This window comes from Hyla sarda, chromosome 3, assembly GCF_029499605.1.
Source record: "Hyla sarda isolate aHylSar1 chromosome 3, aHylSar1.hap1, whole genome shotgun sequence".
Lineage (NCBI taxonomy): Eukaryota > Metazoa > Chordata > Amphibia > Anura > Hylidae > Hyla > Hyla sarda.
Window position 1 is genome coordinate 235,881,958 of NC_079191.1, and position 24,791 is coordinate 235,906,748.

Here is a 24,791-nt window from a genome sequence, read left to right on the forward strand (position 1 = left end):
TTCATACTCTTTATTTTTTATATATCCATTCTGCTTTACAATTTGCTGCTCTTTACAGCTGCACAATGATTTGGCTATTTGGCACCATTTAGCAATAAATGGTGTAGTCAAATAATTCTAAACTTTTCTCTTTTCTCTTTGAAGCAGTGTTTAAGGATAGATATGTGCAACAACAGCAGTGTAATGCACAAAAGTATTTGTCCTCGGCATGTATCTCTATTAAGTTCAGAGCTTTTCACAGATTGATCCAAGCCTGGCACAAGAGTCTGATAATTTCTCCACTGACTGCAATCATCAGCATCAGGCTTATGGAACAGACAACCCAGGGTCCTTTCAAAATCAGAATGACATAAGTTATAAGATTTTTAATTCATCTGTACAGAAAGCATCCTTGTCATTAATACTTTCAAAAAAAAATAAAAAATAAATAAAATAAATAAAAAGGAAAAAAAGTACAGGTTATGTCCCATTTCTTTGTTATTAAAGATAAAGTATCATGTAGAAAAATGTATCCCCTAGCCAAAGCAGCGGACAACACGCTCCCCTCCATGTATCTCTATGGGAGAGCCTGAGATAGCCGAAGGCTTCGTGCAGGGGTCAACACACCCTGTTCTAGCAGAGAGCCGGGGTCGCGTGCCGCAGATTGTGGAGGAACCCTTTGCATAGGGGATACGTCTTGCTGCACAACAGTTCTCTTTTAACCTCACATATATGTATCCATGTTAAAATAATAATAATAATAATAGCTTCTAAGGCTTTATTTATTTATTTATTTTATTGCTAAAGCTGAAAAATCACATTTAGCCAGCATTCTGGTATGTATGAACCCAGGCGCTAACCATAAACCCTCTCTAACTCTCATTCTTATTTACAGCATAGAGCCCAAAACCGAAACACAGGCCAGGTGAGGAATGGCACAGGTTGAAGGAGGTGGGGGGGGGGGGGTGTAATGAAATTGAATAGGGGTGATGATGGTGGTAATGAAGGGGCACAGAGGGTGATGAAATGGCATCAGTTGTGTGTGTCCGCTATCCCTTATTCTTAAGGTGGCCATATCCTATTAGTTGCATGCACTTTTGCCAGCAGCTGCAAGGTCTAGGAATAAAGGTACACACGGAGGCATGGCATTGGCTACCCACTAAACATGGAGTCGCAACCCACGAGTTTAGAAACACTGGCTTAGACTATCCAAGTGTAAGTGAAGAAAATCAATCAGGTATTTTACACTTCCTTTTAGATCATATTGAAGCCACATTGTCAAAAAAAATAACCTGCAAAATGGTTTTAGTACATTCAAAATTATCTTACACAGTTAGAAATGGTCCCACGAGAAAAAAATTTAATAGGACAGAGGAAAGTAAAAAAAACTGACCAATATACCTTTTTATGGTTAAAAACGCGTCTTAAATGATCCTCTTCAATAAAAGGCAACTGCAAAAAGGGAGATTTAAACTGCTGGAGGCCTTGCACAGTCATCTGACAGAGTTTCATGCAGTTCTCCAGAGAGGAAAGTGATGGAGGCCTGAGTTCCCTTTCTTCAGAAAGAGGGAGAAAATAAAAGATAAATAAAAGAACATTAAGATTTACTGAGTAAATATGAATTTAATATGCCTTATGAAGCAGCCTTATTGAAAAAACTAAGACAGTGAAGAGACTCCATTTACCAAACTGTGGCAATGCTCATTCTCTTGACAATTTTTGCTATTAAAGCTAGTTGAGTTAGAATAGTAAAAGAAAACTGTATAACTGCATAGAAACAGATTTAACTAAATATTCACTACTTTCAAAAATATAAGCAATGGGAACGATCAGGCGAGATTTTGACTTCGCTATCTGAGCATTATATTTATCCTGTAACTGGCAATTATCTGTATTTACAAGGACTTTACAGACAGCATTCCAAAACAACTTCTCCCCCTGATTAACATCCATCTCTATATGTGGCTATTACTCACTAAGTGGGACCACCCTCTGGACTCTTAAGCTCAGAATAATCAAGAATTTATATATCTACTCATCTACTGTCTAATAATTGATATATCTACTGTCTACTCATCTACTTCTGCTCTATAACAAGCTGCCTGTAGCTCGGATAGCATTTTTATTGTGACAGGGCCTTTCTAAACCTTGACAACAATGCTGAAATGAGCAGGTCACACAAGGCTAAGATTCATCATACTAAAACTTACAGGCAGTTGAAAGGCTGTTTGATCAGAATCATAATTCTTTGGCAGAATTGACAGCACCGTTCGTTTTTTTTGGTTTGGCCATAGAATATTAATTATATGTATTATTTTTTTTAAATAATCTTAAATATTAGTAACACATAGCTCATAAAATCTGTGTTTTACCTTCACGACTACGAGCCATGATTATCAGTTGGCAAATTACATTAACCATTTCTTGAAGCAAAGCTGGGCCTTTCTTTAGAATAAACTGCTGATCTGAAAGAACGAAACCCACAAAGATGAGTAAGCTTAATTAACTACAGAATAGAAATAAAAAATAAAAAAAAGTAGTGACATATACTTATTTTAACCTTCTTTTAGTGTCTCAGGAATCTGCATCCGCGACAAGTGAGCCAGTAAGAGGACTCTGGATTTTAAGCTGTATGGACAGGTTAGTGGAGGCTCATTCTTCTTTAGATTTATACCACCAATTTCTCTTATCAGCTAAGAGCCAAAAACAGAAAATCAGACACGCTTAGTACAATTTATATTTTTGAATTTTTATTCACTAGAATGACGAAAAGGAAATGAGATAAATAAGTTACCTGAGGAATCAGTATATTATCTGCCGGCCTGCTTGTGGCATCTTTATTATATTGTGGGTCAAACTCTGATGCACCAGCTAAGACCATAATAAGACCTAATAGATATAAAGGAATGACAGAATTATTCTACATCATCAAGACTCCAGGGCACACTAGCCACACATGAATTCACCAGCATGGAAAAACATAATAAGAAAAGTATGCTTGGAAGGAGAGAAAGGTTGAAGACAAGATTGTTGACTAGTTGTGGTGTTACATGTGGCCACTGAATGTTTCAACTTATTTTAACAATCTGACAGTAGAGACAACTGGAAAATATAAATAAATAAAAAACATTGCACAAAATGCACATCCAAATCAGTGACTGTAAAGTAACTTTGGTCCACATCTCTGGCATGATTTTCTATAATTCATGGAGCTGTAAAGTTTGCATTGGGCAAGTAAAATAAATTCTACAGAAGAACATCAGTACATCTGTCTGTAAACTTAAGCTCAAAAGAAAGCAAAGTGAATGGGAAAACAAGAATCTTTTTTCTGCCAGTCAGTCAATAAGATTGATTTTGTACAAAGTGTACTTTGTTTACCTAGAATTCTGTTAGACATGATTTCAGCTCAGCGATATCCACTAATAAGAGTCTAGAGAGCCAAAAGGATATAACATGCAAGTCTTGTCAGCACTACCCTTTATCCAAAAGGGCACAGGAACATTAACAAAATGAGCTCAATTTCCTCTATTCCTTTCAGTCTCTTAAGTGGATACAAATGCTCCTAAAACCCTCACTTTATTTGGGCGAAAAGTGGTTTAACCCCTTAAGGACGCAGGACGTAAATGTACGTCCTGGTGAGGTGGTACTTAACGCACCAGGACGTACATTTACGTCCTAAGCATAACCGCGGGCATCGGAGCGATGCCCGTGTCATGCGCGGCTGATCCCGGTTGCTAATCGCAGCCAGGGACCCGCCGGCAATGGCCGACGCCCGCGATCTCGCGGGCGTCCGTCATTAACCCCTCAGGTGCCGGGATCAATACAGATCCCGGCATCTGCGGGAGTTCGCGATTAAAATGAACGATCGGATCGCCCGCAGCGCTGCTGCGGGGATCCGATCATTCATAACGCCGCACGGAGGTCCCCTCACCTTCCTCCGTGCGGCTCCCGGCGTCTCCTGCTCTGGTCTGTGATCGAGCAGACCAGAGCAGGAGATGACCGATAATACTGATCTGTTCTATGTCCTATACATAGAACAGATCAGTATTAGCAATCATGGTATTGCTATGAATAGTCCCCTATGGGGACTATTCAAGTGTAAAAAAAAATGTAAAAAAATGTAAAAGTAAAAAAAAAGTGAAAAATCCCCTCCCCCAATAAAAAAGTAAAACGTCCGTTTTTTCCTATTTTACCCCCAAAAAGCGTAAAAAAACATTTTTTATAGACATATTTGGTATCGCCGCGTGCGTAAATGTCCGAACTATTAAAATAAAATGTTAATGATCCCGTACGGTGAACGGCGTGAACGAAAAATTTTTTAAAAAGTCCAAAATTCCTACTTTTTTAATACATTTTATTAAAAAAAAAATTATAAAAAATGTATTAAAAGTTTTTTATATACAAATGTGGTATCAAAAAAAAGTACAGATCATGGCGCAAAAAATGAGCCCCCATACCGCCGCTTATACTGAAAAATAAAAAAGTTATAGGTCATCAAAATAAAAGGGATTATAAACGTACTAATTTGGTTAAAAAGTTTGTGATTTTTTTTAAGCGCAACAATAATATAAAAGTATATAATAATGGGTATCATTTTAATCGTATTGACCCTCAGAATAAAGAACACATGTCATTTTTACCATAAATTGTACGGCGTGAAAACAAAACCTTCCAAAATTAGCAAAATTGCGTTTTTCGTTTTAATTTCCCCACAAAAATAGTGTTTTTTGGTTGCGCCATACATTTTATGATATAATGAGTGATGTCATTACAAAGGACAACTGGTCACGCAAAAAATAAGCCCTCATACTAGTCTGTGGATGAAAATATAAAAGAGTTATGATTTTTAGAAGGCGAGGAGGAAAAAATGAAAACGTAAAAATTAAATTGTCTGAGTCCTTAAGGCCAAAATGGGCTGAGTCCTTAAGGGGTTAAAGGGAATCCATTATGATGACAGACTCTTTAAAGCATACATCATTTCAGGTAACTTTTTAGGATAAGCTGCCCTGTATGTACATGAGGAGCAGCACTGTTTCTAGCTATTATAATCTGTTCTGCAGACTACTGCATTACAGAGCAGTAGTGAACAGTCTAAGCTGTGAATTCAAGCCATGGGGTCAGTTTATTACTTAGGGCCCTTTGGATGGGGCTAACTGTTGCTAGCTGAAATTGCAAGCAGGGCTGCACGAGTGATCGCTCCATTGTTTAAGCATGACCTTCACTTTCATCATTGTTAGCTGCACATACCGTTTACACAGGGGACAACCAAGAATGATTTTAACCCATTAAGGGCCAGACCAATTTTATTTTTGCAATTTCGTTTTTTCCTCCTCGCATTCTAAAAATCATAACTCTCTTATATTTCCATCCACAGACCCATATAAGGGCTTATTTATTTGCGTCACCAATTTTACTTTGTAACTACATCACTTATTTTACCATAAAATGTACAGTGCAACCAAACAAATATTATTTATGTCGGACAATTGAAAAGAAAACTGCAATTTAGCAAATTTTGGAAGGTTTTGTTTTCACGCTGTACACTTTACGGTAAAAATGACAGGTTTTCTTTATTCTGTGGGTCAATACTAGAGATGAGCGAACTTACAGTAAATTCGATTCGTCACGAACTTCTCGGCTCGGCAGTTGATGACTTTTCCTGCATAAATTAGTTCAGCTTTCAGGCGCTGCCGTGGGCTGGAAAAGGTGGATACAGTCCTAGAAGACTCTTTCCTAGGACTGTATCCACCTTTTCCAGCCCACCGGAGCACCTGAAAGCTGAACTAATTTACGCAGGAAAAGTCATCAACTGCCGAGCCGAAAAGTTCGTGACGAATCGAATTTACTGTAAGTTCGCTCATCTCTAGTATTGACCCACAGAATAAAGAAAACATGTCATTTTTACCGTAAAGTGTACAGCGTGAAAACAAAACCTTCCAAAATTTGCTAAATTGCAGTTTTCTTTTCAATTGTCCGACATAAATAATATTTGTTTGGTTGCACTGTACATTTTATGGTAAAATAAGTGATGTAGTTACAAAGTAAAATTGGTGACGCAAATAAATAAGCCCTTATATGGGTCTGTGGATGGAAATATAAGAGAGTTATGATTTTTAGAATGCGAGGAGGAAAAAACGAAATTGCAAAAATAAAATTGGTCTGGTCCTTAAGTTCGCTCATCTCTAGTCAATACGATTAAAATTTTACCCATGTTATATGCTTTTCTATAATTGTATCACTTAAAAAAAAGCTCAAACCATTTTAACAAAATTAGTATCTTTGAAATTGCCATATATGAGGTGGTGTGAGGGCTCATTTTTTGCACCATGATCTGTAGTTTTTATCAGTACCACTTGCTTAGGTTTTACTTTTTATAATTTTTTTTTAACTTTTTTCATTTACATTTTTTTTACTTTTTTTTTTTATTATTTATAGCAATCATTTGATTGCTAATACTGTTCAGTGCTATGCATAGGGCATAGCACTGATCAGTATAATCGGTGATCTTCTGCTGTGGTCTGCTCGATCTCAGACCAGAGCAGATGACCTCGGGAGACGGCTGGAGCCAGGTGAGGGGACCTCACATATTTATTATTTTACTTCCCTGGAGTATCCCTTTAAGGTTACCACCATTAAAACAAAAGTAAGGGTTAGTGTAGTGTTATTTTGATCTGTCAAGGTCACAGTGCTTAGAGCCCCACTGATCTCTAGATTTGGCCGGGAGTAGCATGCGGATAAGCAAAGCACTCCTTGGCTTGCAGTTCATTCTGACTTGTCACAGTAGACAGGCTCCACAGACTCATAACAGAGCTCTTCAGATCAAGTGGAGAATTGGAAAGTGAAGCACAAAGCCGCATGCCTTTCCCAGCTATATCTAGAGTTGGGGTCTCGGCAAGAAGACCAACAATATTTTTGATGTGTATTATTTTTATTTATTTTTTATGACCGGAATGCTTTAATTTGTAATTTCCAGTAGTAAGATCATGCAGTTAGGCAGTGTTGTTGAAAGGCAAAATTTTATTACGGAGACAAAAAGAAGGCAGTAGCATTTTATTATTAAACAAGTAGACTCTTGCCTCTTCAGGGTTTTACCTGAAGAGACATGGCCACACCACACTACAATATTTTTGAGGAAAACGCTATTTATGGCATGGAAAACTATAGCTTTGAAGTGGATGGATCCCAGTCCACTTACTCTTTCTGCTTGAAAACGACTAGTCAACCTGGTAATCCTCTTTGAGCAGAAGGTCTTCAATCACAAGGGATGTCCATGGAAGTTTAAAAAGGTATGGGGGATTTGGTGAGCCACCACAACCACTCAATACACAGTACCTGCCTTACGAGCTGCTAGAGATGTTTTACTGGCCCACTTCCTTCCCTAACATGTCCTAGAAGTATGGTAGTATTAGACCATATGCAGACTTCCACTAAAGATATGCCTGTAAGTATTATAACCTACCTATTACCATGGATAGGGGCCCTTCCTTCAGTATACCCCAGCCTGGAATATGGGAACCTGTGCTTGCACTATATTTCTTACTTTGAATGGCAGTTTAATATTGTACCACTGTTAGTAATCTTTCTTCAGAATAGGTCCAGAATAGGTCCAGGTCTTAGTAATCTATGACTAAGACCACGATGGTCAAAGAGTAAGTGTTTTTACGTGTCTCTCTTTGTATAGAACAAGCCTTGAAAGATTTAAAATAAAGCCTATTGTTTTAAGGAATATTGCCAGCTGGAAACCTTTGTTTATTTTCCAGACTGTATGTACTCCCCTGCATATTGTTTATTCCCCTGTGCGGGATACTGTCGTCTTGTAAATTATACCTGTGCACCCTTGTTTGGGGTATTCCCCCAGGTTATGTACTTTGTTTTTTACTGTTTAATAAAACAAATAAAAACAAAAAGACAACAAGTAGACTCACGCTTCATGTCCATGTTCCGAGTCTTATACACAAAATATGTGTAGATCTGCGTTGTGCGAATAAGAATCTGATCTCCACTATATCGGATTGATTTATACCACCAAGAACCCTAAAACAACAGTATCATGCAAGAATATTATACAACATTATCTGAACACATACTTTAGAGCACTAGGTTTGAGAATTCTATACTGTTCCTCTAAAACATATTACACCAAACTTGGCATAGACATCTGAGACATTTTAAATAATATTACTAAGCAAACAGGTAATTATGAATAGATAAATATTGGATGTATGTAAGGTATATTTTTATATAGTGATATCAGTTACGTGTGACCCAACCCTTAAAAGGAGAAGTCTCATACTAAAAATACTTTCAACCCTAGCCGTGTCACAACCCCGCCCGAAGCAGGGGCCACCACACACCCTCCATATATTTCTATGAGGGAGCCGAATATTGCTGAATGGCACACCCATAGAGATATATGGAGGGGGAGTGGTGGCCCCAGCTTCGGGCAGGGGTCATGACATGTTGCCCCTGGGGATAGTCAGGGCTCCATAAAATTTTTAGTATGAGATATCTCCTTTAATAACTGTTGAATTGTTAGTCTGACTGCTCTTCCTCCCCCTTCACATAAATGCTCAGTTCAGACATTCATCCATATGATTTCAAAATGGAGAGAAGACCAAACCAGTAACCGGACACTGCACTGGCTGCAGCTTATGAGGCTAATTCATACATATTAGACAGTAGGCTGGTTATGCCAGATTAGTAGGTGTGGCCGACTGCCATCATACATATGGGCACATTAAAGTTGCATTTATACTGGTATAATAATTTCTGCTTTTACAGATACATCATGATCAGTTATTCTTTTTGGTGGATACAAAACTGCAGCAACCTACCACCAAAAAACAAAACAACTGACTAACAGAAAGGAGCTAATGTGGATATAAACCAAGACAAATTCAGAAGCTTAGTAAAGGAAACATACATTTGCAGTCTATAGATAATACACAAAAGAGCATACATACACACATATACGCCACTGTCAGAGGTGCCTGGCAACGGCCTATCCCCTCTCCTTATTTAGAACGCATGCAGAGAACGGGAAAAATAGCTCTTGGCTGAACAACCATTGAAGGTATATGGCCACCATAAGTCAAGAATTACTAATAGTTATTATCCATTTATAAAGCTTTGTCCACTCCCTGTACAGACCAAGTGATCATACCTCCTGTGGTTCAATGTCTAGGCCTATACAGATAATTCTAATGATTACAGACCTTGTCAATAGCTTACACATTAGCTCAAACATGTATTGAAGCAACACTGTGTGTTGATAAAGCAGATGGAACTGCCTGCTGAAAAGGTCTGCCATCTGCCCCAATTCATTCAAAATATAATCTCTGCTGGTTTTCCACTAGAAAACAGCAGATAAAGTATAATACAAAAATACACTCCGTGCCAGGAAAACGATTCAGCTCAAACTATTTTATTTCCATTCATTCCATCTTTATTCATTTTAAGCAGGTTCCTAGATGCAGTCATAACTATAGCTACTTACCACAACAACTGGAAGGATGACCATGAAGGCTAGCCCATAAACCAGCAACACCTAAAGCAAAAATTAGAAGGGTAAATCATGAAAAGCATAAGCTGAAAGGGTGTAGTAGTATGCCTATTGTGCAATTGTGTTATGCCTTATGCAGGGCCTGGGGAAAAGCTCTGTTCTTTAATTGAATTCATAACACAGTTTCTGTTCTGCCCAGGTTGCTTTTTTACAATCTTAAGCTACATTCCCCCGATTATGCAATACAGCTGCCGGATCCGGTGGGGGAAATTTAAAATCCCATTCATGAGCCGAACAGATAGTGACTCATTTTTGAACGCAATCAGTTTTTATAAATATTTATATATAGTTACACCTCTATATCACGATAGATATCAGTGGTGATCAATAAACCCTACTGACATAAAATGGGGTCAGTTATGTTCCATCCAGGGAAAACAAAGCTGTACATAAAAATCCTTCTGGCAAAACAAAAAATCATATTCTGCAATGCAGACTTCATACAATGATAAATTCGAGGCTCACGCATTTGAACAGAGGCTAACATATTCACTCTCAATAACTTACCAGCATCGAATTTTTCTGGTCCACAATCCATGCTGGCAAGGCAATGCCAAAATGTGTAGCTTTAAAAGAAGAACAGGAAGAGCACTCACAGTTACTATGTATATAAGATAGACAGACTGACGTTCTCTAAAGTAAACTATCTGAAAAAACTGTTATAGCCATTTACCCTGTGGTCCATCAGGATTGCCATATTCTTCCCAATTTCTCCTGGATTCATCATCTGTTAAACTGCAAATTTAAACAAGTCAAATTACCAATAAACTGCAATGGTGTAGAAAAAACACACAGAGAATCAGCTTTACTAACACTAATAGAAGTAACTGCTACAACTACTGTACAAAGCTTTGAAAATCTCTGCAAGTACGTGAAAATTCTTTGGGAGTAGGAGCCCGAGCAATGCGGCTGTAGATGGGCTATAAACTTACAAGGATTGTACAAAATCTCTCTTTTAGGGTGCGTTCCCACAGGGCGTATATGCAGCGTATTTCACGCTGCGCAAAATTTACGGCAGCAGCGGGAAATACGCTGCGCATTCCTTGCTCACTATACACGCAGGGCTTTCCAGCAGCAGCCCTATGTGTGTAGTGAGTTTTGGAGGCGGAGCCACTCGTCACAGTCACGCCGGCACACGGCCCCGCCTCCAAAACTCATTGCACACATAGAAAACGGAAGACATCCAGCACCAGGAAGGCAGGTAAAACCGTGTTTATTGAGGTACAAAAATAACAAACAGCATATAGAGGAGCGTACGCTCCTCTATATGCTGTTTGTTATTTTTGTACCTCAATAAACACGGTTTTACCTGCCTTCCTGGTGCTGGATGTCTTCCGTTTTCTACTGTTTGCACGTGGAAGGGAACGCCACCCTGCCGGTCTGCAGCACAGAAACCAGGACACGGGGATAGAGCAGTACCTTTGCACTTTTGTCATTGCACACATAGAGCTGCCACCGGAAAGCAGTTCATGTATAGTGAGCAAGGAAAACGCAGCATATTTCCCGCTGCTGCCGTAAATTTTGTGCAGCGTGAAACGCCCTGTGGGAACGCACCCTAAAGGGGAACTCCGGTGAAACAAGTAGAAAACAAATGTTTTCAAATCAACTGGTGCCCAAAACAGATTTGTAAATTTCTTCTATTAAAAAATCTTAATCCTTCCAGTACTTATTAGCTGCTGTATAGAAATTTGTGAATTTATTTTCTGTCTGACAACAGTGCTCTCTGCTGACCCCTCTGTCTATGTCAGGAACCGTCCAGATTAGAATCATATCGCCATAGAAAACCTCTCCTGCGCTGGATAGTTCCTGACACTGACAGGGGTGTCAGCAGAGAGCACTCTGGTCAGACTGGAAATAACTTCACAGATTTCCTCTGTAGTATATCTGTAGTATACAGCAGCTGATAAAGTACTGGAAGGGTTAAGATTTGTAAATAGAAGTCATTTACAAATCTGTTTAACTTTCTTGCATCAGTAGATTTGAAAAAAACATTTTCACACCTGAGTTCCCCTTTAAAGAGTACCTCTCATGATCTTGTTACACTTTATAATCCTCCCAGTTTACTGCCTCCATCAGGATAATCCACCCCCTGCCTTTATTTTTATTATTTTTTTAGTTTTCTACCTTGATATTGCTCTGTATTTTCTGATCAGTCTCAGTCACATTCACAGGCTGGGAAAGAGTGTTCCCCAGCAGGCGTGACATCGTCTAAAGCCATACAGGGGAGAACCTCCTCCCTCACTCTGCTACACACAGCCTGGAGCAGTTCAGTGTGTGAGATGAGCTATGATTCGCTAAGGCTGCACCCCCCCCCCCCCTCAGCACTCCAGACTGCATTTCCTGATTTTGGACTCCTGCCAGGCCAGCAGGAGTCCAAAGTCTGTGCAAGAGATGGGGGAAATGTGCTCTGGACAAGTAGGTAGACACCTAGTAGCACCTTTTTTTTTTTAACACAAATAACATTTCATTTTTTTTTAAACAAAAGTATAATTAGAAAGATTTTTTATTTACCATAAAGGAGTGCAATAGCAAAAACATTTTTAATGACAGTGCCCATTTAAGCATGGATCCATGATGTGCAATAAAATAAAAGAAGAGATCTACTTACTTCCCTGCATAACAAAAATACAAAATGTGGTAACACATGACATTTTTAAAGGGCTTATCCTATTAATAATTTTCATACCTGAAATGCTGCTAAAGGGGGTACTCCCAATAAAGAAAACCAACACCTATTTGCAAAATAGGTAATGAATGTCTTATCATTGGTGGTCAGACTGCTGAGACCCCCAACCCATCAGAAGAAGCGACCAGATATGAGCATGTAGTATGTGTGTTTAATCATTGCCTCATTCAAATAAGGGCTAAACAGGACTCAAACTGTCATGACCAATGGGGAGTTAGATTAGACACTCATCACATATTCTGCAGATAAGTGATGAGTGTCCTGTAAAATTCCTTTTACAGTTCATCTGAAGTATTTGCAATGTTACTAACAAACAAAATATCCTTTCACGTCCATAAGTCCCCCTCGGTGGTGCTGCCATTTGGGCTGGCTCTGAAGGGAATCAGTCATCTTTCTACTCTGGCAGAAGACTGTATAGAATCCTGTACATTACAATGCTAATTCATAGTCTCTATTCCTTCCCAGACAAGCAAAAAGTTATTTCTTTTGGCTGAGTTTCAGTGAACACACTGGGGGAGATTTATCATTAGGTGTCTATTGTAGACACAGATCTACCCCTTTACACTGCTTGTCTAATTTACACTCTTGCTTAAGATTTACGAAAGTTGTGCACTTCTTTGATAATTTTTTTTCATAGATCTTTATAAAGTAGAGAAGGGGAGATTCTCAAAGAATTTTGCGGCCAAAAAAAAGTATCGACCACCACAAAGAAAAGTATTGACCACATTTTCAAAGAGCTTTGTGCCGCAGTTTACACTGTTCACGTCAGTTTTGTAAAAGCAGGCGTGTCCACGTATGTTGTCTGCTTTACATGATATTTTCAAAGGGATGAGAGTCGGTACAAACAGGCCCAGAGCGTCAAAAATGGCGCTCCTGGGCCTAGGCGGTAACAGGCTGGTGTTATTTAGGCTGGGGAGGGTCAGTAAAAATGTTCCTCGCACACCCTGGTAATGTCAAGCTGTTGCTGGGGGAAATGGGGGAAACCACACACGTTTTTTTAAATTTATTTATTTAAAATAATAAAAATAAAAAAAAATAGGTTCCCCCTATTTTCAGCATCAGCCAAATATCAATCAAGCAGCAACAGCCTGACATTACCAGGGTGGGCGAGGACCATTGTTACTGGCCCTTCCCAGACTAAATAATGCCAGCCTGTTACCGCCTGGGCCCAGGAGCGCCATTTTTGATGCTCAGCATAACGAGAACAGAGTCAGGCCTGGACTGTGTAGCTCGATCTGTCCCTCTGCCCTTGGACAACTACTCCCATCATGGGACAGAGTCTGTCCCATGATGGGAGTAGTTGTAGTACCGCAGCGCTGAGGGATGGCACTTGCACATCCCCCGGCTGCGGGACTTTAACCCCTTAAGGACCAGGCCATTTAACACCTTAGGACCAGAGCGTTTTTTGAACATCTGACCACTGTCATTTTAAACATTAATAACTCTGGAATGCTTTTAGTTATCATTCTGATTCCGAGTATGTTTTTTCGTGACATATTCTACTTTAACTTAGTGGTAAAATTTTGTGGTAACTTGCATCCTTTCATGGTGAAAAATCCCAAAGTTTTATGAAAAAAATTAAAATTTTGCTTTTTTCTAACTTTGAAGCTCTTTGCTTGTAAGGAAAATGGATATTCAAAATAAAAAAAATTTGCATCACATATACAATATGTCTCCTTTATGTTTGCATCATAAAATTGACATGTTTTTACTTTTGGAAGACATCAGAGGGCTTCAAAGTTCAGCAGCAATTTTCAAATTTTTCACAAAATTTTCAAACTCACTATTCTTCAGTGACCAGTTCAGTTTTGAAGTGGATTTAAAGGGTCTTCATATTAGAAATACCCCATAAATTACCCCATTATAAAAACTAAACCCCCCAGAGTATTCAAAATGACATTCAGTAAGTGTTTTAATCCTTTAGGTGTTTCATAAGAATAGCAGCAAAGTGAAGGAGAAAATTCAAAATCTTCATTTTTCACACTCGCATGTTCTTGAAGACCCAATTTTTTTATTTTTGCAAGTGGTAAAAGGAGAAAATTTTTACTTGTATTTGTAGCCCAATTTCTCTCGAGTAAGCACATACCTCATATGTCTATGTGAAGTGTTCGGTGGGTGCAGTAGAGGGCTCAGAAGGGAAGGAGCGACAAGGGGATTTTGGAGAGAAAATTTTTCTGAAATGGTTTTTGGGGTGCATGTCACCTTTAGGAAGCCCCTAGGGTGCCAAAACAGCAAAAAAAAAAAAAACAAAAAAAAAAAAACACATGGCATACCATTTTGGAAACTAGACCCCTCAGGGAACGTAACAAGGTATTAAGTGAGCCTTAATACCCCACAGGTGTTTCATGACTTTTGCAAATGTAAAAAAAAAAAAAAAAAAAAACATTTTTGACATAAAATGCTTGTTTTCCCAAAAATTTTACATTTTTAAAAAGGGTACTAGCAGAAAATACCCCCCAAAATCTGAAGCGCAATTTCTCCCGATTCAGAAAACACCCCATATGGTGGTGAAGTGCTCTACTGGCGCACTACAGGTCTCAGAAGAGGAGTAGTCACATTTGGCTTTTTGGAAGCAAATTTTGCTCTGGGGGCATGCCGCATTTATGAAGCCCCTATGGTGCCAGGACAGTAAAAAAAAAAACACATGGCATTACATTTTGGAAACTAGACCCCTCGGGGAACGTAACAGTGTTACAGTGAGTACTTACACCCCCTAGGGAAGGTGTATAGGGTGAAGTGGAGATTTGGAACAGACGGGTGTTCCCTTCATTTATTTTCCAGGAATGGATGAAGAGTACTATGGGGGGAAGAAAATTGCAACTTTACTGATATGCCAATTATTTTACCAGAATGATTACCCAGAGTACAGCCAAAAGTAAAAATGATGCCCGCCCCAAACCCTATACTCTGAATCATCAATTTGGGAAGGGGATGTGTGGGGCCGTTCCTATTCTGTTACCTCAAATGCGCAACCCGCTCAGGTGGGGAGAGAGCGTTGCGCATTTGAGGCAACTGCAAACCTTCAATACTGTTGACTCTGTGTCCCATGACCCATTTTTTGGGGGACAAAGATATTATGAGGGGCATTGGGAAAGAGGTTTTGGGTTTGATATTTTGGGGGTAGGGTATTTTGGTATAAAATTTGGAAGACAATGTACCCTGGACTGGTACATTGGAGCCGAATTCTGGGGAATAAAATTTAGGGCAAAGGATGGAAAATTTAGTACTCCATGGAAGTGTGATACTCCCTGAAGCAGCCTATGCAGAGGCCCGGATGATCGGGGCAAGTGTCACACTGAATGGTGGTGTCCCTCCGTCTCCCCTTCCTTTGACACACTCTGCATCTTTTCTGGGTTCGTCCCGACCTTCCAGTGTTGGGGATCACACCTGGAAAGTGTTGGCCGGGGACGATCCGAGGACCTAAAGTTCCAGAGGTGCTCTGACCTGCTCTTTGGCGGTCACCATAGATGAGGGCCTTTAGAACTACGTCTTGGAACTGCAGGTATGCCCCTGTGTTGCCAGCGTACTTGTACAGTATAAAAGAGTTGTACATGGCAACCTGTACCATGTAGACCGCAACCTTTTTATACCATACGCGTGTTTTCCGCATGGCGTTATATGGCTTGAGGACTTGATCAGAAAGATCAACTCCCCCCATATACCGATTGTAGTCCAGAATACAATCGGGCTTGAGGACCGGTCCCGCGGTACCTCGCACAGGGACAGGGGTGCTGCCGTTCCCATGAATAGTGGTGAACATAAGGACATCCCTCTTGTCCTTATACCGGACCAACAACAGGTTCTCATGGGAAAAGGCACGGGACTCACCCGGGGGATAGGAGCATGTAGGGAATGATGGGGCGGAAGGCCTCTTTGATTCTTCCGGACTGTCCAACAAGCGACCGTGGATCTGGCGGCGAGGGATGTGAGGAGAGGGATTCTAGTATAAAAGTTATCCACGTAAAGGTGGTAACCTTTATCTAGCAATGGGTGCAAAAGGCCCCAAACGATTTTCCCGCTAACACCCAGAGTGGGGGGACATTCTGGGGGTTCAAAACGGGAATCTCGTCCCTCATACACTATAAAGTTGCAAGTGTACCCGGAGGTACTCTCGCAAAGTTTATACATCTTCATGCCATACCGCGCTCGCTTGGTAGGGATGTATTGCCGGAAGCTGAGTCTCCCCTTGAAGCTGATGAGAGACTCATCAATAGAGACCTCCTGCCCAGGGACATCCTGCCCAGGCCTCCCAAAATCTGGCCCCGAAGTGATTGATGACCAGCCTGATTTTATACAGGAGGTCATACGCAGGATCAGTTCGGGGGGGGGACATGCCGCATTATCAGTATAATGCAAACATCTCCGAATGGCCTCGAACCGGGAACATGTCATGGCCATACTGTAGAGGGGTGTCTGGTAAAAGACATCCCCACTCCAATATTGCCTGACACTGTGTTTTTTAACTATACCCATATGCAGCGCGAGGCCCCAAAAGGTCCTAATTTCGGCTGCACCGACTGGAGTCCAGCCGCCGGGTCTAGCTAAAAGTGAGCCCGGGTTAGCGGCGACGAACTGTTGGGCATACAGATTCGTCTGTGTAACCATCAAATTAACAAAGTCGTCACTGAAAAAATTACCGAAAATGTCCTTTTCAGTGAACCCGGCGATGTTAATTTTGATTCCTGAGTCGCCAACAAACTCAGGAATCACGGGCTCGTGGTCCGCTGGCTCAGACCAGTCAAGTTCTCCAGTACTAGGTACCAGTGACCTTGGCAGGGGGGCTTCACTAGTATGAGTGCCAGGGGGACTCATACTAGCATGGGGCACAGGGTCAAGGGCAGAGGAGGTTTGCGGCACCGCACGGCGGCGAGTTCGCCGTCTTGGTAGCTCATCATCTGAACTAGATGATGAGGAGGACAATGAAATAAGGATGGTGGGGTCTTCATCGTCCTCTGAGATGCTTTCAGAGTCGGAGGCAATTAGGTCATATGCCTCCTCTGCCGAAAACGCTCTGCGGGCCATTTCCCTACTCTAATGGGGATACGGGTGTGTGTGTGTGTGTGTGTGTGTGTGTGGGGGGGAAAACTTTATTGGTGTATGTGCTGTGTGTGGTGCGAGACTACCTCCCTAACCCGCCCTAACCTAACCTAACTAAACTAACCCGCCCTAACAGAAAAAAATATAAAATAAAAATGGGACTTTTTTTTTTTTTTTAAAGGGGGACTTCTAGCGCCAAAAAAAAACCTGCGCCAAAAAAAAAAAAAAAAAAGCATTTATCTAATCAGTGGTGTGCGCACTGATTAGCGCTTGTGGTGGCAGGGGGCGCAGAAGTCAGTGGGGGGTCCGGCCACTCAGCCCAGAACAGTGTCTGGTGGCTTGTACACAGACCCCCACACATAAAAAAAACGAAAAAATTAAAAAAACGCTTTACCCCGAAAAAAATGCACCCGCCTGAACCATAAAAAAAAAAAAAAAAAAAACGCTGATCAGTGAAAAATCACTGACAGCAATGGGACAGGCTGCACACACAGGTACGGTACGGCCACACAGTACACGCCTGCTACTGGTGGCACGGACCGCCTATGGGTGCAAAAAAAAAAAAAAAAAAAACACGTTAACCGAAAAAAGTTACTTTGCCACAAAAAAAAAAACGCTGATCAGTGATAAATCACTGACAGCGGTGAGGCACGCCGCACACACACAGGTATGGTCCGGCCACACCGTACACGCCTGCTACTGGTGGCACGGACCGCCTATGGGTGCAAAAAGCGCTAGAAAATGTGAAAAAAAAAAAGCGCCGGCACCACACAAAAAATGCTGATCAGTACTACGGGACTGATCAGCGGTGGGTAGGCTTTAACAAACGGTGGCGGACCGCTCTTTTATGACTAAGAGGGTCCGCACACACGCTTAGAAAAAAAAAAAAAAAAGATCTGCGCCCCCCAGCAGGGCCGGGGTCACGCAGCTAAAGGAGCTACAGACCCACGGACACCCACTGAGGTACACCAAAAAAAAAAAAATATATATATATATATATATACACACACACACACACTTTTTTTTTTTTTTTTTTAACCCTAACCTGTCCCTACCTAATCTAAAGCTAACCCTGGGGGATTTCTGTGCCAAGGGGCCACAGAAAGGGGGAATGGTGGGCAGCACGGGGCTCCGTCCTGCTCGCCAGATCTCTGTGGAATGGAGGGCAGAACGGAGCAACATGCTCCTAGCCCCCACCATCCCCTCCCATTACACGTGACCCTGATGACGCGGAACCGCTGCAGAACTCCGGTAAGTAGTTACCGGCGCCCTGCAACAATCGCCAGTATAGGAGGTCCTCCAGACCTCCTCCGGCACACTGCCGGGATGTCTGCTGTTTGAAATCAGCAGACATTCGGCTCTGATCCCCGCCCAGCGAGTGGCGGGGAACGGAATCGCAGCGCATCGCTCGTCTGAATTGTCGAGCGGTGCCCTGCGATCGCCGACATGGGGGGTCATCATGACCCCTCTGGGCTATATGCCGCGATGCCTGCTGATCGATTTCAGCAGGCATCGGGCACCGGCTCCGCTCCAGATAGCTGCGGGGGGCCGGGAAACGCATGACGTTCTCATACGTCATGTGTCCTTAAGGACTCGGACATGGAGACGTATGAGATCATCATGTGTCCTTAAGGGGTTAAGGACTACTACTCCCATCATGGACAGACTCCATCCATGATGGGAGTTATAGTCCAGGGGCTGAGGGGCAGATCGCACCAGGTCATTCTCCAGAGACCCGCTGCCATCTGCATTTATTATCTTTAAAACCGGCGGCATATTTGGCTACACTGTGTTTTCTGCCGCCTCCTGTATACAGCTGTCACATTTCATAATCCCCACCCAGGAGACAGGAGCTCTGATTGGTGAATAGCTATTCACCAATCAGAGCTCCTGTCTACCGGCGGGGATTATGAATTAAGAGCGGTGTATACAGGAGCCGGCGGGCAGCGCAGTGTAGCAGCATATGCTGCAAGATTTTACAGATAATAAATGCAGATCGCAGCGGGTCTCTGGAGAATGACCCGGTGCGATCTGCACCTCAGCCCCTGGACTATAACACCCATCATGGGCAGAGTCTGTCCATGATGGGAGTAGTAGTCCTAACTGTCCCAAAACAGTTAATATAATTCTCAGATGTTTTAGAACACTTTGGTACGTGTCCGCCAAGGTGGTGTATACTTGCGCAAGAATAGTGCATTTGCGCATTTTTTTGGGTTTAAAACAAACAAAACACACACAGTTAATACATTTGATTCTACAGTAGAAAGTGCTCTATGGTAAACTTAACCGTAGACATGGCTATGAAGAATTCTATCAGATTTTGCACACACACAAAAAAATAATAATAATAATAAGGCTGCATTCACATCTTGTTTTGTACATACGGGTGCCGGATCCGGCTGGGGGAGGGGAAAACCGGCCGCTCCTGTACCCAAGCCGGATCAGCCGGTAAGTCCATGTACTTTAATGAGCCGCCTGTAGCCGACCGGAGTCAAAGGGTGACTTCGGTAGGCTCAGTTTTGACCCGTATGCGGTTTCCTGACCGGACCTCAAACCGTAGTATACTATGGTTTTAGGTCCGGTCCAAAACCGCATACGGGTCAAAACTGAGCTGACCGGAGTCACCGTTTGACTCCGGTCAGCTCATTAAAGTAAATGGAGTGACGGGCTGATCCGGCTGGGGTACGGGAGCGCCCGGTTTGCCCCTCCCCCCGCCCGTATGTACAAAACGAGATGTGAATGCAGCATAAATAAACTCTTGCGGAAATTTTTGCACTAAAAAAAAATAGACAAAAAAAAAAGCTCTATATACAATGATAAATTCCCCCCACTATGCTGAGAACTGGCTTTGGGGAGCATGCGTAAGCATGTGTGTCCACCAGCACTCAATTCATTAGGTGGACATGCACAATGCAATCTGAGCATTAATGGACAATACATTATGTAAGCAAACGTCGTTTACCTGTCATTTACAAAAACTTTTTATATAATGTAAATAACATTATATGTTTATTATATGTAAAAATGTGTATATTTTTGGGTGATTTTTTTTTGTCTTGTCCTGTGCAGTCAGCTATTGCCTGTGCGTGTCTGTGCAGAGACCAGATACAATTGTGGGCAAAAAGAGTAGGGCTCTGTACACTGAGGACAAGCAGGGCTCTATGCACTGAGGTTCTGTAACATGGCCGCAGCACACAGATCAGGCTGATTGACAAGGAGCCTGCACAGAGCCCTGCTTGTTCTGCCCACACTGCATTTTGTCTCTGCACAGACACACAAGCAATAGCTGCAGACACAGGACAGTACTTTCTCATACAAAAATGTACACATTGTTTAACCAATGTACATTACAAATATACATATAATGTTATGATGCCAATTTAATTAAAGAGAACCTGTAGCCAACCTCCCAAAAATGAGACAGCATTATCATTAAATAGGTTAGGGTTTATAGTTAGTCTGACAATTCAGGGAATCCGTAAGATGGGCGTGAACTTAATTTTAATAGCAGCAGTAAATATTAGTTGATGGGCAAGATCATACAGTCAGGGGATGTGAACTAGGCAGACAGTCCCACTCAATATAAAACATTCACATCCTCTGTATAATCCTTCCATTCAATACTCCCATTATTAAAATGTAGTTCATGACCATCTGACCGGTTCCCTAAATTGTCAGATAAACTATAAACCCTCATATCTCAGGGACAGAAGGGCGTATCAAGAAGCTGGAAAAATTCCTATTAGATAGGCTCCGCCTACTGTTGTTCCCTAGTGTTTATTTTGTATTAATGCTTCTATGCTTGTAAACATTGTCATTGTAGATTTTATGTTGATCTCTGAAATACTTCAAAATAAAACAATTTTTGAATAAAAAAAAAAAAAAAAAAGAAGCTGGAAAAAGATGTCTGATCAGGGCACCCTTTGCTATTTCCTAACAGTACAAGCTGAACTTTTTTGGGGTAGGTCCTTTTTAACATCATTTAGGTAGTAAAGACTGTGAACTGCAGGTCTCCTGACAGAAGAAACCATAATGACAGCCAAACTCTTTCAGAAGGAACCCAAAATAATCAGTAAAAAGATATGTAAAAGTACTTACGCTTCATATGCCTTTGCTATTTTCATAAATATAGCATCATCTCCTCCTTTATCAGGGTGAAATTTGAGAGAAAGCAGACGGTATTGTTTCTTAATTTCTGAGACAGTGGCCCCCTTTCAGAAAAAAAAGGATTGCAAAAGAAATAGGTCAGTAACATCTAGTGTGATCGAAACCATCTACTGAATTATATGTAAAATCATTTATCATCTATCCACAATTGTATGTCTGCTGGGGTCCAACCCATAGGATTCCCCCTGCACATATATGCTTGACCACCGCTCCATCTAAACAGGGAAGCAGAATGCCTGTCTCTATCATTTATATATATCTAAAGAATGCACAACCCTGTAAAAACACCCTTCTCACATACATGTACATGAGGAATATGGTGGGACGATGCGGAGCAGACTTTATAGGCAGGGGGTGCAAGCTGTACAATGGACAACACTTGCCAGCAGCTCCATGGATGGAACTTCCATCTGGTAGTTTAACCCCATTGGTGCCAGGGTCAATAGCACCCAGAGCAACAAGACAGTTATTTGACAGGTGTCAGTGCTTCAATGAATACCACTAACAAGACAACTATGGGATGCTGATTGGTTGCCATGGAAGCTAAGCCTTCTCTTCGCCTCAGAGACTGCCACTGTAAATATGTCATTAGTAGTTAACAGAAATGACAGTTCAGTTCACACATACCATATTCAAATGAGATTTAGCTGTATGAGATCTGCAGGTAACTTGCTGTAATCTTGTGGACTCTACACTCGTGGATTGGGTGCATATGCTATGTATATGGTACACAGTACGCCGCTGTTTACTGAACAGGAGCTTGGACTACTATCAAAATGAAAGGAGTCCCTGCTCTGAACGGGATTCCCGAGTGCCTGAGCTGGGCCTGTGGCTATACAGTCAATGGCCCAGTTAGGTCTAAGCAGGAGGCATTGTATGCCTCTTTCCCAGTCAGCCAGGAAGAAGTTAAAGCACAACTGTCATGAAATTTTAGTGTAATAACCTGCACACAGCCTTTATACTGTGTGCAGGTGTTGTGTACAGCAGTTATTTTACCTCATATTTGCAGGCTTTCGTGACGCTAAAAAGTGCTTTTAATCAAAACCACTGACGGTCGGATAGGCGTGGTGCGAGGTACGCGATGCCCCGCCACCGCCACACAGGTCCCAGCGCATGTGCCCTTCAACTAATGTAATGTGTGCGCTGCTGCGTGTCATCCAGCAAGCGCTCGCTCCCACCGCCGTCATCCTCCTCAGTGCGCCTGTGCAGAGCTAGGTGCAGAGAGCGGGGGAGCAAGCGTTTACTTGATGACAAGCAGCGGCGCGCACGTTACATTAGTTGAAGGGAGCATGCGCTGGGACCTGTGTGTCAATCACACAGCGGTCCCAGCACTGAGATACAAAGTGGGCGTGTGGGTGGTCGTGGCGGCGGCAGGGCATCGCGTACCTCGCACCACGCCTATCCGACTGTCAGTGGCTTTGATTAAAAGCACTTTTTAGCGTCACGAAAGCCTGCAAATATGAGGTAAAATAACTGCTGTACACAACACCTGCACACAGTACAAAGGCTGTGTGCAGGTTATTACACTAAAATTTCATGACAGTTGCGCTTTAAGTCAAGCTTGTGTGTTGCCACTTAACTCTTTTGGGCCAGACACCAAGCAACGATCTAGTGAGGGATGGGTAAAGTAGCGATGCACACTATCCACACTTAACACCAGTCCGAGAAATAGGTGTTCTGTTCCTTTATGGGGACTAGTCGAACACTTACCTCTCCCCGATCCTGGCTATGTCCTGGGTGCTGTCTTCATCTGTACTGCAGATTCTAGGAATCATCCAAAGCTTCCTAGATGCTGCAGTGCAAAGGAGGCCAGAAAACAGCCAGGAGCAGAGAGATGCGAGTGTTAGGCTGTGTTCGCACGTAACTTTTGTTTTAATACGCATTTTTCAGAAAACTCATGTTAAACAACAGTGTGGAATATTTTCAGTATTTTGTGCATATTTAATGTACGGGGGCATATGTATTCAGTGCTTGCAATTGTTGTATTATTAAAATTTTTACTTACCGGATCTAAACCTAGAACTTCATATGGATTGTACTCTTGGTATTCTTTATCTGTTTTGGAGACCTTGTAGGCAAGAAATATGAACAATGCCCATCCAAGCATTAACACTATCTTCCTGTGTAATAATCCAGACAAAACAAAAAAGGAGTTCATATCAGAATGCCCCTTTACAAACTATGCAAAAGCAGGGTGGAATTAATCCAAAAGGCTTCCACAAAACAGGTGTAATCAACCATCCAATGTCAGCCACGAGTTGCCAGAATAGAACTCTACTGTCAAAATGAATAATTTCATGTGGAAGGTTCAACATCAGGATGCCTGAGGAAGGCTCTCATTATACAGAGCTGAAATGCGTTGCATATTAAAGTTATTAATCCTGACGGTCGTGCTCTACATTGTGGCTTACTATTGGATGGTCGATTGTGCCAGTTTGTGTGGAAGCTACTTGGCATAGTTCCAGCCTTTCTTATCGTGTAATACTGTACATCCTGGGCGTTTCTCATAAGCAACCTGATATCTACATGCATGCATTAGAGGTAAGCCTAATTTGCACAACTCAAGGGGAGTGCATTCTGAGCAGATCATATACAAGGAAGCCCCTATTTTTTTTGTTCTTGTTTTACACCTTCTCCATGCTGACATTCCATAATGTGAACACAGCCTTAGTGTATGTTCACACAAGCAGATTTTCTTTTAAACTCCCATCGTGTTTCACACTGTGAGTTTGAAAGAGGCCAGTTCTCTGCCAGCTCTACGCATCAGATTTTAAGCAGTGGATTTCCGCTGTTGAAAATCCGCTGCAGACCCTATTGACTTCAATGGGGTCTGTGGCGGATTTTCTTCAGCAGAGAATTTACTGCTGAAAATCTGATATGGAATGCCCATAGAGAGCTGGCCCCTTTAAAACTCACAGCGGGAAACACGGTGGGAGTTTAAGGCTAGGTTCAGACTACGGAATCTACGGGCAGAAAATTTCCGCCCGGAGATTCCGAGTGCGGCCAGTGTTTACTGATCAGTCGGCGCTAGGACCGCGCGGACACTGCAGTCTCCAATAGACTGCAATGTGTTCCGCACGAATTTCCGCCTGAAGAAAGAGCAACGCCTTTCTTCAGGCGGAAATTTCCAAGCGGATTTTCCGTTCACAAATTCCGCTTCACAAATTCCGAAGTGTGAATTTGTGAACGGAAAACCATTCACTACACTATACATTTTAGCAAGCGGAATTTCCGCCTGCAATTTCAAAGCGAAATTTTAGGCGGAAATTCCGTAGTCTGAACCTAGCCTAAGAGAAAATCTTCTCACGTGAACAAGTCCTCAGCATACTAGGTGGTGAACATTTACTGGTTGAAACAACA

At 41.9% G+C, this 24,791-nt stretch overlaps 1 protein-coding gene across 2 annotated transcripts in view; it reads right to left on the reverse strand.

The window, feature by feature from the left end:
* Nucleotides 1–24,791, reverse strand: part of SEC63 (SEC63 homolog, protein translocation regulator) — a 75,159-nt gene that overhangs the window by 32,547 nt on the left and 17,821 nt on the right. For both annotated transcript variants that reach the window (XM_056566254.1, XM_056566255.1), the window contains exons 3-12: nucleotides 23,437–23,551; nucleotides 21,363–21,475; nucleotides 10,215–10,276; nucleotides 10,049–10,107; nucleotides 9,476–9,526; nucleotides 7,905–8,013; nucleotides 2,774–2,868; nucleotides 2,540–2,672; nucleotides 2,352–2,444; nucleotides 1,381–1,535 (exon numbers count right to left, since the gene is read on the reverse strand). In XM_056566254.1, the coding sequence (XP_056422229.1) occupies nucleotides 1,381–1,535; nucleotides 2,352–2,444; nucleotides 2,540–2,672; nucleotides 2,774–2,868; nucleotides 7,905–8,013; nucleotides 9,476–9,526; nucleotides 10,049–10,107; nucleotides 10,215–10,276; nucleotides 21,363–21,475; nucleotides 23,437–23,551 (985 nt within the window). The remainder of the gene's footprint in view (nucleotides 1–1,380; nucleotides 1,536–2,351; nucleotides 2,445–2,539; nucleotides 2,673–2,773; nucleotides 2,869–7,904; nucleotides 8,014–9,475; nucleotides 9,527–10,048; nucleotides 10,108–10,214; nucleotides 10,277–21,362; nucleotides 21,476–23,436; nucleotides 23,552–24,791) is intronic.